This window comes from Macrotis lagotis, chromosome X (assembly GCF_037893015.1).
Source record: "Macrotis lagotis isolate mMagLag1 chromosome X, bilby.v1.9.chrom.fasta, whole genome shotgun sequence".
In the NCBI taxonomy this organism is placed as follows: domain Eukaryota; kingdom Metazoa; phylum Chordata; class Mammalia; order Peramelemorphia; family Peramelidae; genus Macrotis; species Macrotis lagotis.
In genome coordinates, this window is record NC_133666.1 from 346,703,520 (window position 1) to 346,719,751 (window position 16,232).

General features: G+C 36.5%; 1 protein-coding gene across 3 annotated transcripts in view; it reads right to left on the reverse strand.

Moving 5' to 3' along the window:
- Window positions 1-9,609: 9,609 nt before the first annotated feature.
- The window catches only part of CTNND2 (catenin delta 2), a 1,202,081-nt gene continuing 1,195,458 nt past the window's right edge, over window positions 9,610-16,232 (reverse strand). For all 3 annotated transcript variants that reach the window (XM_074205345.1, XM_074205344.1, XM_074205347.1), the window contains one exon: window positions 9,610-12,254. In XM_074205345.1, coding sequence (XP_074061446.1) covers window positions 11,994-12,254 — 261 coding nt within the window. In that variant the 3' untranslated portion in view covers window positions 9,610-11,993. The remainder of the gene's footprint in view (window positions 12,255-16,232) is intronic.

A 16,232-nucleotide genomic window follows, 5' to 3' on the forward strand; every position in this document is an offset into this window, starting at 1 on the left:
ATTTATTTCAGACCATTTATTTATTTCTTTATTCTTATTTTGTACAAATAATGTTTTTTATACATTACTAAATTATTCTTGTTTAAGAGTAAACATAATACCACCCCCCAAATATAGACCCACATGAGTGATAAAGGGGAGAGAAAAAAATTAAAATTAAATTAAAAAAAATAATAATAATTATAGGTATGGCCAGGTGGTGCAGTGGACGGAACACTGGCCCTGGAGCCAGGAGCACCCGAGCTAAAATCCAGCCCCACACACCCAACGATCACCCAGCTGTGTGACTCCAAGCAAGCCACCCCAACCCCACTGCTCTTCAACAAACACAAAAAAAGAGACCCAAAATAAAATAAAGTAGTAGTCATAATAGTAGGGGCAGCTGGGTGGCAGACAGAGCACCGGCTCTGGGGCCAAGAGGCCCTGAGTGCACATACCACCCCTTAGGCCCTGCATCCACCTGGCCCTATGAGCCCAAACAGGCCATCCAATTCCAGCCCCTTGCAAGAAGTAAAAAAGAAAATGTGTTATATATGACCACTCTCCCATGGTCCATCTTCTCCATCATTCATCCTCCACACCTTCCCCCATCTCCCTTCTCTCCTTCTTACTCCAAATGTTTGTACCCCATTGAGTATATATGTTGTTTCCTCTCCTAGCCACTTGTGATAAGAGAGAAGAGTCCCTAATTCACCCTTGCCTTCCCCAATGAGCAATAGCTCATTGTAATAAAGAAAAATCTTATTATATGAAATATCTTAGCCTATTCCTCCTCTCCTTTTTTCTTTCTCCCATTACATTTCCCTTTTATCTATTGACTCCATTTTACACCATATTTTATCTTCAAATTCAGCTTTCTCCTGTGCTTCATCTATAAAAGCTCCTTCTACCTGCTCTATTAAATGAGAAGGTTCATATGAGTATTCTCAGTATCATTTTTCTATACTGGAATACATGCAGTTCATCATCATTAAGTCCCCTTCTCCATTCTCTATGCTTCACCTGAGTCCTGTATTTGAAGATCAAACCTTCTGTTCAGCTCTGGCCATTCCAACAGGAACATTTGAAATTCCCCTGGTTCATTGAAAGTCCATCTTTTTCCCTGGAAAAGGACATTCAGTTTTGCTGGGTTGTTGATTCTTTAGATTATTTTTTAGATTTTTTTTTCAAGGCAATGGGGTTAAGTGGCTTGCCCAAGGCCACACAGCTAGGTAATTATTAAGTGTCTGAGGTTGGATTTGAACCCAGGTACTCCTGACTCCAAGGCTGTTTCTCTATCCACTGTGCCACCTAGCTGCCCTTGGGTTGTTGATTCTTGGTTGCATTCTAAGCTTTTTTGCCTTCCGGAATATTATATTCCAAGCCCTCTGAACTTTTAGTGTAGTTGCTGCAAGTCCTGTGAGATCCTGATTGCAGCTCCACAATATTTGAATTGTGTCCTTCTGTCTGCTTGTAATATTTTCTCTTTGACTTGGGAGTTCTGGAACTTGGCTATAATATTCCTGGTGGGGGGGGGTCTCTTTCTTGGGGAGATTGGTGGATTCTCTCAATTTCTATTTTTGCCCTCTGCTTCTAGGATATTAGAGCAATTTTCCTGTAATAATTCTTTGAAAATAATGACAAGGCTCTTTTCCTGATCATGACTCTCAGGTATTCCAATAATTTTTAAATTATCTTTCCTAAATTTGTTTTCCATGTCAGTTGTTTTTTCAATGAGATGTTTCACACTTTCTTCTAATTTTTCCTTCTTTTGGTTTTGAAGTATTGAGTCCTGATTTCTCTGTAAAATCAGCAATCTCATCTCATTTCTCTTCTTTGTCTGAAGGATTTGTTTTCCTCAGTGAGCTTTCTTATCTCTTTTTCCATCTGGCCAATTCTGCTTTTTAAAGCATTATTCGCCTCGATAACTTTTTGAACTGTTTTATCCATTTGACCTATGCTGGTTTTTAACATGCTATTTTCTTCAGCATTTTTTTGGATCTCCTTGACTAAGCTGCTGACTTCATTTTCATGATTTTCCTGCATCTCTCTCAATTCTTTTCTCAATTTTTCTTCTATCTCCCTCACTTAATTTTCAAAGTCTTTTTTGAGCTCTGTCATAGCCCGAGCCCAGTTTCTGCATTTCTTGGAGTCTTTAGATGCAAGAGTTTGTACTTTATCATCTTCAGATTGAGTGTTTTGATCCTTCTTGGGATCACAGGCAAAGTATTTCTCAATGGTGTTCCTCTTTTTTCTCTGCTTATTTCCCCAGCCTGAGCCTGGTTTTGGGGTGCTTTCTGAGCTTTTGAGTATTAGTGGGACACCTCCACAAGGATCCCTGTGTGTGAGGCTCTGTCTTTCCTCCTGGTCTGTGAATGACCACAAGCATACCCCTCTGCCACGGGGCCGAGGTGGGGGGGGCTGCTGTTCTATGGGGGGCCTAGATGTGATCAAGGTCTGAATGTGGTCAGAACCCCAGAGTCCTGTTCCAGGGACAGAGGACAGACCTCAAAAGTCTATCTCCACTCCCCTCCCTAGGTTCAGCACTCATGCCCTGGGGGCTCCTGCTTACTGGTTTCTGCTTCCTGTTCCTGGATCTCTGTTTCATATTATTTATAAGGGAAGATCAGGAGACTTTAGAACTGTGCCTGTCTTCTCTTTGTCATCTTGGCTGGAAGTCCAGTTTTATTCTTTAAAAACATATTCACGGCAGCTAGGTGGTACAATGGATAGAGCTCTGGCCCTGGAGTCAGGAGTACCTGAGTTCAAATTAGGCCTCAGAGACTTAATAATTACCTAGCTGTGCAGCTTTGGGCAAGCCACTTAACCCCATTGTCTTGCAAAAACCTAAAAAATCCCACAAAAAAAACTATGTTCAATGGGCGTCAATATATAACAACTAATATTCCTATTTTTTCATCTTTCAAAAACATTATGACCTACACAGGTATTCTTGATGAAATTCTGAGCTGGGAGATGCCACTATGATAGGTGGAAGAAAGAAATAAAGAAAGTAAGGAGAGGGACAAGGGATATTTTGAGAAATAAAGATAATTTCCTGTCCCCTATACAAAATTTATTGTAATTATTCTTATAAAAGAAATAAAAGGAAAATATGAGAAGGGAACAGGCAAATTTGGGTGATGATTTTCTGCATAGAAATAAATGAATTGATTGAATTTCTGTGTGCAGAAATGAGCATGGTAGAACAAAAGCTGTCCTTTTTTAATAAATGAAACTCTCTCCAAGTAGCCTTGCCATATCATTTGAGCAACCTGTTTTTAAAATCTACTTCTGACACTTCCTGATTGTGGGATCCTGCAAACTTTCTTCATTTCTTCAGCCACCTTATTTTTCTCATCTTATATCTAAGATGATAAGGATGCTTGCTTCATAGAGTTCTTATGAGGATCATGGGATTCTGTATGAAAAGGGATTTGTAAACCTCATAGCCCTATAGAAATTTTGGTTACCATTATGATAATTCGACTTACATTACCCTTGTTAAGGCTTACTCTCAGTGCCTTGTTTTTGCATTTTGGAATGTGGAGCTATTGCATATAACTTAAAACTTGCACTAGGATACAACAGGGTAGGGTATGCTGATTAAATTACCTTAAGCAACCCAATCTTCAGCTTTGAGGGGTTATGAACTTCTTTGTTTTTTGTTTTTTTGTTTTTCGTTTTTAGGATTTTGCAAGGCAAATGGGGTTAAGTGGCTTGCCCAAGGCCACACAGCTAGGTAAGTATTAAGTGTCTGAGACTGGATTTGAACCAGGTACTCCTGACTCCAAGGCTGGTGCTTTATCTACTATGCCACCTAGCCGCCCCTATGAACTTCTTTGAAAGAGCAAATGGAGCTACACCAAAAAAAAAATCTCATGGAGAGAAGAATGTTCCATCCTTGCTGCAAAGGAAAAGCAAATTAAATGTAAACTGGGCAGGAACTATGGTAGGGGATCTGCAGAGAAGAGCAGACTGAGGTCCTTGGATAATACTGAGCATAAGGAGAACTATTCCGAATTTAGGCAGCTTCTAGGCAAGATCTTAATGAGACTAACAATCAATGTGGGGGGGGGGTGAGGAGAAGGGGAGTAACTTAGACAGCTGACAAGAATTTATTAAGTATTTACTGTATGCCAGTTCTGGGGATACAAAAAATGCAAAACATCTCTTTTCAAGCTCATATGCTATGAGGGGAGATATCATGCAAACAGTTATGTACATTCATAATGACAATATAAATGGAAGGTTTTTCAGAAGGAAGAGATTTCTTATGGGTAGGAGTGAATCCAGGAAAAACCTCCTGCAGAAGATAGAATTTGAACTGAATCATGAAGGAAGACAGAGGAGCTGGGAGTCAGTCTTCTTTACCAATTCCCACCCCTCCACATTGCCTTTTGGGTCACACTTTGGTCAGGGTGAGAAGCAGAGATTAGGAGAGAGGGAGAATTTTCAGTTAGCTGTACAATGAAGGGGCAGGAGTTTGAATGGTTATCAGAACCTGTTTCAGATGATTGTTTTAGTATTAAGGGACCAGTGTTGGAATAGAGTCAACTCTGGACAAATTAAGTTAATTATTTGGAAAATAACTTATTTAGGTTGTGGTCTTCTTTCCTTTGGTTGCTTGCCTTTTATCCAATCAAATGGTTGATGCCAATTCCCCTGCAGGTTGCATAGGATTATATAGGAGATAGAACTCTAGACAAACATTTATGTTTTTCTGTTAGAAGTTAAATATTGAGTAGAGAAGGAAAAGGAAATGAAGGTGCAAATTTCAACAACATTGAACTAAACTAATTATTTTATCTATTTCTATCTAGCAAAAACAACTGAGAGTAAAATATAGCAAGTTCTCAGGCTGTGACTGTAATATAATAGATTCTGTATCTGTAAAATGGATTTGTTAGATGACCTCTCAGGTCTAGCCCTAATAATTAAATGACTATGGGACTATTTAGAACACTAGAAGGTTTAAGGTTATGGATATGATCCCCATAGATTCTAGTTAGCTTCTCTTGTGCCTCTGGCTAAATTCTACAGTTGCTTCATAATGTCTGTTCTTTTTCCCAAGGGACATGAAGCACAAGAATGGTCAAAATTATTTGCTATCAGTGGAAGAGTCGGAAGGCTTGCCCTACAAAAGGGTGATTCCAGTCATGGTACGCTATGACAGGGCAACTTCTGACTACAGTTTCCATTCTTATTCATTGACTCAGTTGAGTAGATAAGAATTTACTGAATTAAAGAAACCAAAACTACCTTTTCTGATTGACCAACCTTAAGGCATATTTAAAGAATATGAGAATATGAGAAGAAACTCAGAACTTCCCAAGGTCCCCTTGAAATGACTATATAAGGAGAAGACTTCAGTTGTCACATATGGGAGGAAGTGTTATATTTAAATTCTTGCCAACACAACTGTGCCAAGAATAAGTGATACCCTAACAGCAAAAAAGAGAGCCACAGTGCTCTGCATCTCATTTCTCTAAAATTAACATCTTATTATTTATCTTAAATGTGATGGAATAGAGAGGAAGTCAGTGCACAATACCTAGTTTAAAAGATCCTATAAGATTCAGGAACTTTGATAACAATAGCTGGCTTTTTTATAGTGCTTTAAGGTTTGCAAAATGTTTCACAAATATCATCTCATTTGATTCTCATAGCAATTTTGGGAGATAGGTTCTATTATTAGTTCCATTTTGCAGATGAAAAAACTGAGATTTATCCAGAGTTACACTAGGAATGGAAAAAGCACTTATATAATGCTATCTATGTACCGGATCCTGTTCTAAGTTGGCAAGTGAAGCTAGATTATTTGAACTCTATTTTCTTGACTCTAAGTCCAGTTCCTTATTCAATGTACCATTTAGATTTTTTATTTATATTACTCTAAAATGTGCATGTTTATGACTTTCACCCACGATCATTCACATAACTGCATTTTAGAGCTGGAGAAATTCTTAGTTATCACCTAATTCAACCCTGTCACTCTGTAAGGAAACTGTCCCCAGGAGGTTAGTAATTGTTTTTATTTGTTTGTTTGTTTATTTGTTTTTTCAGTATTTATTATTTTTGGTCACAATTCATGTGGCTCATAAAGTCTGTGGGGCTCTGATCTGCAGGACCCCTGTATCCAAGAAACAGGTTCTTGAGAATTGGAAACAAATATTATGAAGATCAGGAAAGAATAGTTCTTAAAAAGGAGTGCCTTTCTTAATATCCTTCAATATATTGGGAAAAGTGACAAGTAAAAGGAGATATCTTGGTTTTTGCCTAATTAGAAATAAACAATGTGTAATTAAAACAATTAAAACTGAATATTCCTTATGAATGTTGACAGAATTCATTAAAAATTCATACAAATTTTATCAAAATTCTTTTATCTAATGTGATTTTTTTGTCTTTTTGTCTCACTTTTATGACAACACTTACTTACTCTTCTATATGGTATTAATTTATTAATTTACCCTGGCCTCATTGGCCAAAGACTTTGACATTCAGTCCTTTATTCTTTCCAAGTGTCATGGTGATATCATTTTGAACTTCTGTTTAAGTCTTTGTCAATATGTGCTTGTGATATTTTTGATTGTGTGGAGTGAATAAATAGCTGTCTCATACCTGATTTACATTATACATTTAAATACATTTCTACTCCCTTTTTCAGGAGATATGAGCCAAATTTAAGCTTTAAGTGACCAGGAGGTTGAAGTATACATCCCAACTTCACCCTTTTAGAAGCTGGGCTCCCCCAGGACTAAATCTTGTCCAAGCACATGAGTCTAGAACTTGTAGCCCCTTCATAGGGAGAATATAAGCTCCATAGATTCCCAGAGGCCAATAGAAATTCAGTACTATCATTCATCATGGAAAGAATTTTAATTAAGGTGTCATTATCTTAGCTTACAAAATACCATTTTACAAAAAAATCAGAAAATGGATGTCTTGGTTTGACATAAAACATAAATTTTCTCTTTAGACATATACTTTGTTTAGAAATTTCCTTTAGAGAGATAAAATGTGCTCTCTTGAGTCCCACTTATTGATTTAATGGCAAAGACTGAGCCAAGTTTCTGTGCTTTCAAAAGTATTGCATTTTCAAGCCAGGATGGTGCTCTTCTTTGTCCATCTAATCTACTTATAAAGAAATTGTATAGTTGAGTTGTGATGATTTAATGTCCAGCCAGGCAGAGTGACAACCCAATCCAAAATTTGATAGTTCAGAGTTCCTATTCCGTTCTGAAATGTCCTACTCCCTGTATGACCTTAGACAAGTCACTTAACTTTCCTTTCTTAATTTATATAATGAAGGGGTTTGCCTAGATTATTTCTAAAATTCTCCAACTCCAAGATTTTGTGGCTTTATAGATTAATAAAAATTTAGTCATTAGATTGATGTGACAGATTCAGTCCCTTAAGTTTGAGAAGTTTCCTTATTCTCAACATTTGTATCACATTCTTTAATCTTGGCAATTTTGAAGCCTTTCCTTTCCAGAATGTAAAAGAACTAAGGATGTTAGTGGGTCTGATAATGTGCATTGGTTAAAGTGAGGTTTATTTTTTAAAAATTCCTGTTGAGTATTGCCATGTTCAGGCAATTATATGGTAGAGTAGATGTACTGTTGTAGAACTCTAAATGAAACAAGGTTTCTGGGCCATCTGGATAGACTTTGCTCAATGCCTCAATGAGATAAAAAGACTTTAATCGTCCTCCTTTTTGCCATCCAGTATAATGATTAGGTCTATTCCCCCTAGGACAATAAGAATGTCTCCAACATTGTGAAGAGTAGGGGAAAAAAAAGCAACTGCTGGCCTGTGAGAAGTAGGTTTGGACTTAATCATTTGCAAAATGTGGCTTTTCTATTTGCCAAGATTTTGCTTCAATTTCAAGTTAATTCCAAGGTATCTAATATAAAGACTGTGAATTGTAGTTCTTAGAAAATTATTGGTCATTATTTGGAATACTCAGAATATGACACCTGTCTGTTTAGTATCCCATGACTCTCAAATGGTGAAAAGAAAATTTGCTTCTGATTCTTGAAGCTGTCTTTTTGGAGATTTAGGTCAGACTGTCATATTTGCATTGTAATTAATGAAATATCCATTCCCCTGCTCCCATCTGTAAAATGAGTTAGCAGAATCTTTCATATTTATCATATTTGAATGATAAGAGAGAGATGCTGCTAGCCTGAAGACAAAACTATTTGTAAATAGGGAACATTCACATTGCTTTGCTTTTCTTTTCTCTTCTTGGATGTGCAAATATCAAATCTGAATTTTTTAAGTGGCTAAGTTCATGGGAATGAATGAGATAGCATCAGTTTATGAAGAAAACACTGAAGTAGGGGCAAGATATAGACTAAATAAGTTGAGATTTGGGGGGATGGAGTTATTCAGCTTAACTGTTGCTTTTTTTGAAATAGAAGATTACTAAAATACAGTAATTTTTATCTACTGAAGATGTCAATTTGAGTCAATTTTTAAACAGATAACACACCAGTAGGAATGATTTAGCATCATATGTCAACTTTATTCTTTCTGTTGACAGTTTGTTTGATGTGTTTATTGTTGGAGTTGCTGCATTAGAATATGTTCCCCAAAAGCCTGAGAACCAAATAGTAAATTCTGAACAGTCACTTTATATGCATGTGAGTATATCCTCTGTATTTCTAAATACGTTTTCTTACTGGGATGTTCTTATTCTGTTGTGTATTAGCTTTGTGAACAAGCACTGATGTTTTGGCCAATGACAATTTTATTTGACCCAGAAACAGCTTCCCTTTCTTTTCACCTGGGATATTTAACTGGGAAATGAATATAGTAGTGAAGACAGCTGCATCTCTGAGCTGTGCCTTACTTTACAACAATGAAACTGGATATTGTAAGAAAAAATGTAGCATGAAATAAACAGTTGCTAGCAAAACCTCAGTAAATTCAGCCTCTCAAACCTCTAAGTTCACACATAGGTTTGCTAGTGAAGATCAAAGAAGTACTCAGAACATCTTGATTGATCTGAGTGATTGTGTTGAAGGGGGAAAATGGGAAGGAGTACAATGTGGAACAGGTTGAATTTTCTATGAATGACACTTCTGTTATTAGGAATCATTGACTACATACAGACAAACTGGTAACACTGGTTAACCAGTTCTTGGATGAGTCACACTCACCTAAAGAGGCAAGGAAAAGTGTATCATGGATTTATCTAGTTAATCAGGATCCTATTCTCCACATCAAATGCAGTAGGTAGTTTTGTGGTCTAATGCTGGGACAGAAAGGAGCAAGATGAGATATTTGCTTTTCTTTTTTTTCTGTTTAGCATTGTTGGAAAACAGAAGATATTAGAGGCTCCTCAGGAATCAAGGGACAGTTGTTACTCTCAGAGATAACACTCAAGTCACTTCAGAATAATGAAAACAAAAAACAAAACCAAAGGTTTCATGTCACTTGGTGCATTTAATCCAATATATCTCAGGTAATGAACAGGTCACCAGCTGACCTGGCTTCTTTGTTAAGGGAATCTCTATGGGCCCTGAGGCCACTTTAACAGTTCAAGTAAAACCCAACCTTATTTTTTTTTAAATTTTAATAAAAAGAAGAAAATAATAATCAGATTTTTTTCCCCTAAGATGTACCTTTGAGCAAAAGGGTTGGCTCTACTAACTAAAAATGCTTTTTGTGCATTCACTAGGTCTGGTGCTACTCCAAGGGAGACACAACAGCAGTGGCTAACTGTAGCCCATGCTCCTTGAGGGTCACTGGAAGAGGAAAAGCGTGCCTGGTCCCAAAGTGTTGTGAATGCAAACTCTATATTTACAATCAATATCATAAAGAAAATATAAAGATCTTGTAGGAGTAGTGCTTTTTGCTTTCCTACATATACAGCTGTCCCTACCAACATTTTACTGCATGCATTTATTTTCCCCTTCACTACTGAGACCTGTTAATTTTTTTTACTGTCTATTGTTTTTGGAAATTTTAATCTAGTATACTAGGTAACTGATAATTCATGTTTATACCACAATATCTGCCTCTATGACCTGTATTAGTTTGGTCCTATGACACTGGTGAAGTGTAAAAGTTGTTCTGATCCCTAGGATATATATAGCTATATCTCTATGTTGGGAGGAAGGGGAGAAGTGCCTAGTAGAGGCACAATAAGGGGATGAAATGGTAATATTACAGTGAAGGATCCCAGAAATGCAGGTTTCCTACCACAAAATTTGCAGTACAGTTAAAGTTTAAAAGTGATTTTTTAGGTACTAATTTGTATTTCACCTAATTGAGAGAAGGCAGGAGAACATATAAGTGTCTTTAAGCTATGTCTATGCTGTTCTCTAAAAATTAGCTTTTTATTTCCAAAGTTTGGGTAGGTGAGTAAAAAATATCTTCTGGTTGCCATTAAATTTGAAAAAAAGTAATTATTATTTCCTGACCTTTGACTGAATTAAACTATGTAAAGAGAGGTGGAAATATTTAAAAGAATGTTAGGAAAAATCAGGTACACTTAATTTCTAAAAATAATTGTTTCTCATTGTTATTAATCCCTATCTAGATATTAGTTTCATTTGAGAATAAAGAATAGATTCTAGTGGCAGAGGACAGTGGGAGATGATGGATTAAGCCCCTTCATTAGTGTAAGTGGAAGAGTTTCCAGTTCCCCTGGAGATGTAAGCAGCTGGCCAGAAAGTAGAATTATGGATTTGGCTCTATAAAGGGTGCTCTTCTTGGGGGAGGGGGGTTAAAGAGGGGCTGAGGGATAAAAATGTGTAAAGAAATGAAGGTATTAAAGGATTGGTGCCCAAGAATGGGGATGGGTGAAACTCCCACAGTTCCACATCATCAGGATTAAAATCCCCTGTTATTAAATGGTCAGTACAGTGGATACAGTACAGAAAGAACAAACTGAAGTCAATTTATCCTGGGGAAAAGAAAATAACAAAGCTTATACAAGGAGAACAGCAAATGAAATTACTTCTATCAAAAAACCACACACGGATTATTATACATACATGGGCACACACACGCACACACACACACACACAAGCAAGAATGTGCATTTTGCATGACAGATTCTTGGAAATAGACATTCTTAGCAAATATGGATGACAGATCAATTGTAATTTATTTTCTTTTAACACTGTATCATCATAAAGAAAACTGGTATAAATGAAAAAAATCTATTTCAAATATCTACATCTAAAATTTTAGGCAGTGAAAAAGCACTTCGTTGACAAGGAGTGTGGAATGATGTATGTTAATTGTCAGAAACTGCTGAACGCCTTGGTTAGTTGCCACAAACAAATTCACATATCAGAACGAACAATACTGCTAAATATTCCTTTTTTTGTCTTTGTTAAAACGTACTGGGGAAAAAGAAAAAAACTGGAAATTCATACATCCTTCAAAATTTTGAAATTTAAGTAATATTTAGAACCATAGATGAAGAAACACTGTGGCATTGGTGTAATATACACAATGCACTTGTTTTTTTTATCTGTAATGTACATCAAATACTTTACAACAATGCATTAACAAAAGGCAAGAAACATCTTGCTGTACAGAGGAACCCCAAATGCAACTTGAAGCCTAGATTCACAATGAATGAGGATAGTAAACAAAGTGTGAGAAGCTGTCCCCCATAAAGTATGTAAACTATTCTGTTTCTTGTGCTTAACATAATCTTCTTGTCTCACCATCCACTGCTGTTTCCTCCCTCTTTCTTTCTATCACATTCAATAAACAGCACATTGTTTTGTTTTGTTTTTTAAGACTCTATAGGGCCAACAGTAAAAGTTGTCCCACACTAGGATTGGTTTTTCATTTCTATTGACTTCCAAGTTAACTTTCAATTCATTTAGCCTTCTAAAATTTATCTTAAACAAGGTTTCCATACTGGTTATCAGGACCTTCCTATGGAACAGACTTTAAAACTAAATTTGCAGGAAAAAAAATGTCTTGTGGTGTATGCATGCACATGCACAGTTCCTGGAGCTGTTCCTTCTCGCCGAATCTCAAACCCAGGAATCTGGTGAAGCTGGGTAGTGGCTTGTTTCATAATTCAGTTCACTGTAGGGACGAGCTGCTGAATAGAAGTCAACATAGTTGCCAGTGGACTTCAGTCCCAGGTGCATGTTGTATTCGCTGGCAGGTGGACGGTGATGGACTTGATCTTCAAAGAAAGACTCGTCATAGTTTCTTGTGGAATTCTGAAACGGCTGGTAGGTCTCATAATCTTTTCTACTGGGCTCCTGTGGGACTGGCTGTGCTGAAACCTATGAGGAAAGACCAATGGAATCCTGTTAATCTGCTTTCTCTGTTTCCTCATTTGATTTCTTTGGGTGAATGCTCCACTTTACTTCTCTTTAGATACTTATTGGAAAGGAGACCAGGCTGTCTGTGACATCCAAGGACCCAACAACCCAGCCTTTTCCCTCTTCCTTTAGGCCTCCTTCAATTTTGCCAGTAGTTTCCTATTTTCACATACTAGTGCTGACAATAATTATCGCTCAGAGAGAAGTAGATTAGAGGCTACAAAATACAAGACCCTTATTTGCATCTCTTACCCATTTTTAGGGAAATATTCAAAGCTGTATGATTCCTAGAATTTTGCAAACACAGCAAAGATGTAAAAAGCCTAATGGATCATCTAATCCAACTTCCTACCAGTGTGAAGTGACTGAGTCAATACTTTTCTGTTCACTATATGCATAGAAGAGCAGTTATATTCTAGGACAGGGAGATCTATTTTGGTACATTTGTCAAAGTGACTTTATCATCTACAAAACCTTTGAATAAATACAGACACAAGCAAACAGTAAGAATAGGGAATGTAGTCAACATATTCAACCCTTTGGAATAGTAAAAGGGTTTTATTTTCTGATTCAGTAAAAAAAAAGTCTATTTTTTTTAACAATACAAACAAAAACTATGCATGATGAGAAATTGGGCCCTAAGTAATGTGTACTAGGCCCCCCTTGGCCACATGAATATACGCACATTTTTGCACAGGTAAAATAAGACATAAATGAAGACACAGAGTCACCCTGAAAGGCAAAATAATTTACAAAAGAGTAGCATAAATTCTGTGTAAAAAAAGACATGAACAAGCTCATCTATTTTGTCTAGTGATGGAGGGTGAAAAGTGGTGAAGATAGAAAGATGTATGCATCTGAGATTTAGGATTTTTTTTTCCCTTAGCACTATTGGTCGAATCTATCTTCTTCTTCTTCCTTGCTGGCTTTTTCCCTTGCATTACTATATGGGTACTTAGCTCCTAGTTCCTATTACATGGGTCCCTGGACCTAGTGGATTGTGCCCATATATCAGGAGTAGGAAACCTCTAACTCTCAGGTTGCATTGGTCTGGCACTGCCAAAGCAACCGCAGTCAGGACTTGAAATTCAATAAATTTAGGAGCTTTTAAGGGGAGAATTAATTAAATGTTTGACCAAATTTAGCCTAAGAATGATGTTATAAATACCCAAATGGTCCTTGGCATAAAAAGGTTCCCCACTCACTGCCAATGATTAATTTTTTTATAAACATAGTAAAACTTCACTAATTATGAAGAGTTGAGGGGGTAAGGATTAATTGAATTATTAATTTATTTTTCAATAAGTAGTTTTGATTATCTAACCTTTTACCTTTTGACTAGTGTGATCTGAGGTAAGAAAGTCATATCCCCTTGTATCTCATTTTCTTCCTCTATAGAATGTAGTGACTGGATTGGGTAATCTCCCAGGTTTCTTCAAGTGATAAAATCTAAAGAACTCTTTCACTGGGATATAAGACTTTCTAAATACCTGATTAACTGTAAATGTGTTCATTCTAAAAGTAGTTGAAAAATGATATGCTCTGGATATAATATTTTTAAATTGTTTGTTTGGGACTCCTATTCTTCAAGTTAACTTCTGCCTGAATTCTGTACAATGTACAGTATCAAAAGATTCTCCAATTCTATATACTCTTACTTCTGGGACCTCAGGTGACAATGGGAAATTTTCAACTTCAAAATCCTTTTGCATGACAACTAAGTCTATGTTCTTGGAGTCATGTAGACAGGTTGAGCTGGACATAATTGGTTTTCTTATCATTTTTATCTGATCCTCCTTAAGATTTCTTGCAATGTCTCATTGCTGTAGAAGGAAACCTGAGTCCAAAAGGGGAAGGTTTCAAGTTCAGATCAATAATCCTTCTAATTTGTTGCCTGAAGTATAAGCAAGGCTAGTTTAGGGAATATCATCATCATCATCATCATCATCATCATCATCATCATCATCAGATTCAATAGCAAATAATCTCAAGATCACCAATTTAGACCTAGACTGGATTTTAGAAGTTGTTCTTCCATTGACAGATAAGAAAATTAAGGTCTTTTGAGCAAAGCTATTTATGAAGATCCAGGATTGAAATGTAATAGGGAAGCTATAATTTGTCCTGAAGTAGGGCATCTTCACTCTGACAAATGCAGGCATGCTAAAAGTCCTTACATATAAGGATCTTCATTGGTTCTGATGACAAATATACATATTGAGGATCTGAGTCATGTTTAAAGTCAGAGGATCACTCCACTTCTACCTAGATAAAGACAATGAAAATTTCTATTGTTTCAAGTGGTTATAACCATGCCACTATCAGGGGAAAATGATGCATATAGTCAAAACCTAAATTCAAATCACAGGCTTAGAGTTATCTAAAGATTAGTGAAAACTTCATACATTTTATACCTTTCAATGTATAAAATTTTTGGAGGGGAATTAGGGGATGGTAAAAAAGAGTATTTAAATAGTTGTACTTAAATGTCTTGTCTTCTAATGTGGTAGGTTTTTAGAATGGACTTAGCTAGTAATTCAAGTTTCCCTTGCTTCTCTCTAGGGAGAATGCTGTGATTGTAACCACTATGCTTATACATATTCTAGTCTAGAGGGCTTTTAGAGGCAGTGTGGCATTTTGGATGTATTTCTCAGCTTACTGTCAGGAAGACCTTGGATTCAAATCCTGCCTTATATACGTAACTAGTTTTTTGGTTCTGGGCATATCACTTAACCTATGTCAATACTTTATTAGTTGACTACCAGGATGAAAAAAAGAGTTTGTATCTGATTTAAAAAGTTGTCCAGTCATGTCTGACTTGTTGTGACCCAATTGAGGTTTTCTTGACAGATATTGGAGTTTTGCCATTTCCTTCTGCAGTTCATTTTGCAGATGAAGAAACTGAGGCAAAGTTTTAGTGGTTATGATGTCTGTTTTCTGTTTTCAAAGAAGACTATGACATCAGGGAGGTGATGCTATGAGAAGCCCATGAATTGGATTTGAGTGATGGATATTGTGTTAAAGATATGGCCAGATATGAATCAGGTCCTGGAGATGGCCCTGGATGTGAACTAGTCAAGGTTAAATAACTTGCCCAAGATCAAACAACTAGCAAGTACCAAGTGTCTGAGACTGTATTCGAATTCCCATCCTCTTGCCTCCAAGGTCAGCTATCTAGGGTCACACAATGAGCAAGTGTCTGATTCAAACTCAGGTATTTCTGACTTTATGTCAGGATCTCTATCCACAGTCCTACATGGCAGTTTTCCTCAAAATATGTGAAGAGATATTAATCAATTCTTTTGAAATTCTATTTTTTCAGAGAGAAGTTATAGAATAGAAGGTTTTTTTTTTTTTGCAGATGAATTTTTGCATTGTGGAGTCCTACTGTATAAGCTTTAGGATACTGTCACAGATGGTTGGGCTTAGTTCCCAGTAGAGTTGAACTCTATTAATTAAATTTGACAAAGTATTATTTTAAAATGATCTTAAATGTGAGAAACAGTATAGTAGAAAGGTTATGGAATCAGAGGATCTGGATTCAAATTCTACCTTTGGTTCTAACTCCCTGAATGACCTTGGGCACATCACTTAGCCTTGCTGGGAATAATTTCCCTTAACTGCAAAAATTTGTGGGTAGTACTTGATGGTCTTTAAGTTTTTTTCCCAGCTCTAGTTCTGCTATCTTAGGAACTTGAACCAGCACATCTAATTACATTTTTATTTTTAGTTTAAGGCATATAAAATAATTAACAATGATAATACTCTCCTTTTGTAATATATTAATGTGTGATAATTCCTTTTCTCAGAACAAAGCTGAAAGGTAGCTCATTTTATAGCATATACTCTAATCAACTAGGATTACTATTTGGCACCTTCTCTGTGGCAGGCTGAGAGATACAAAGCCAAAAATGTGGTTCTACACCACACCTGTGAATT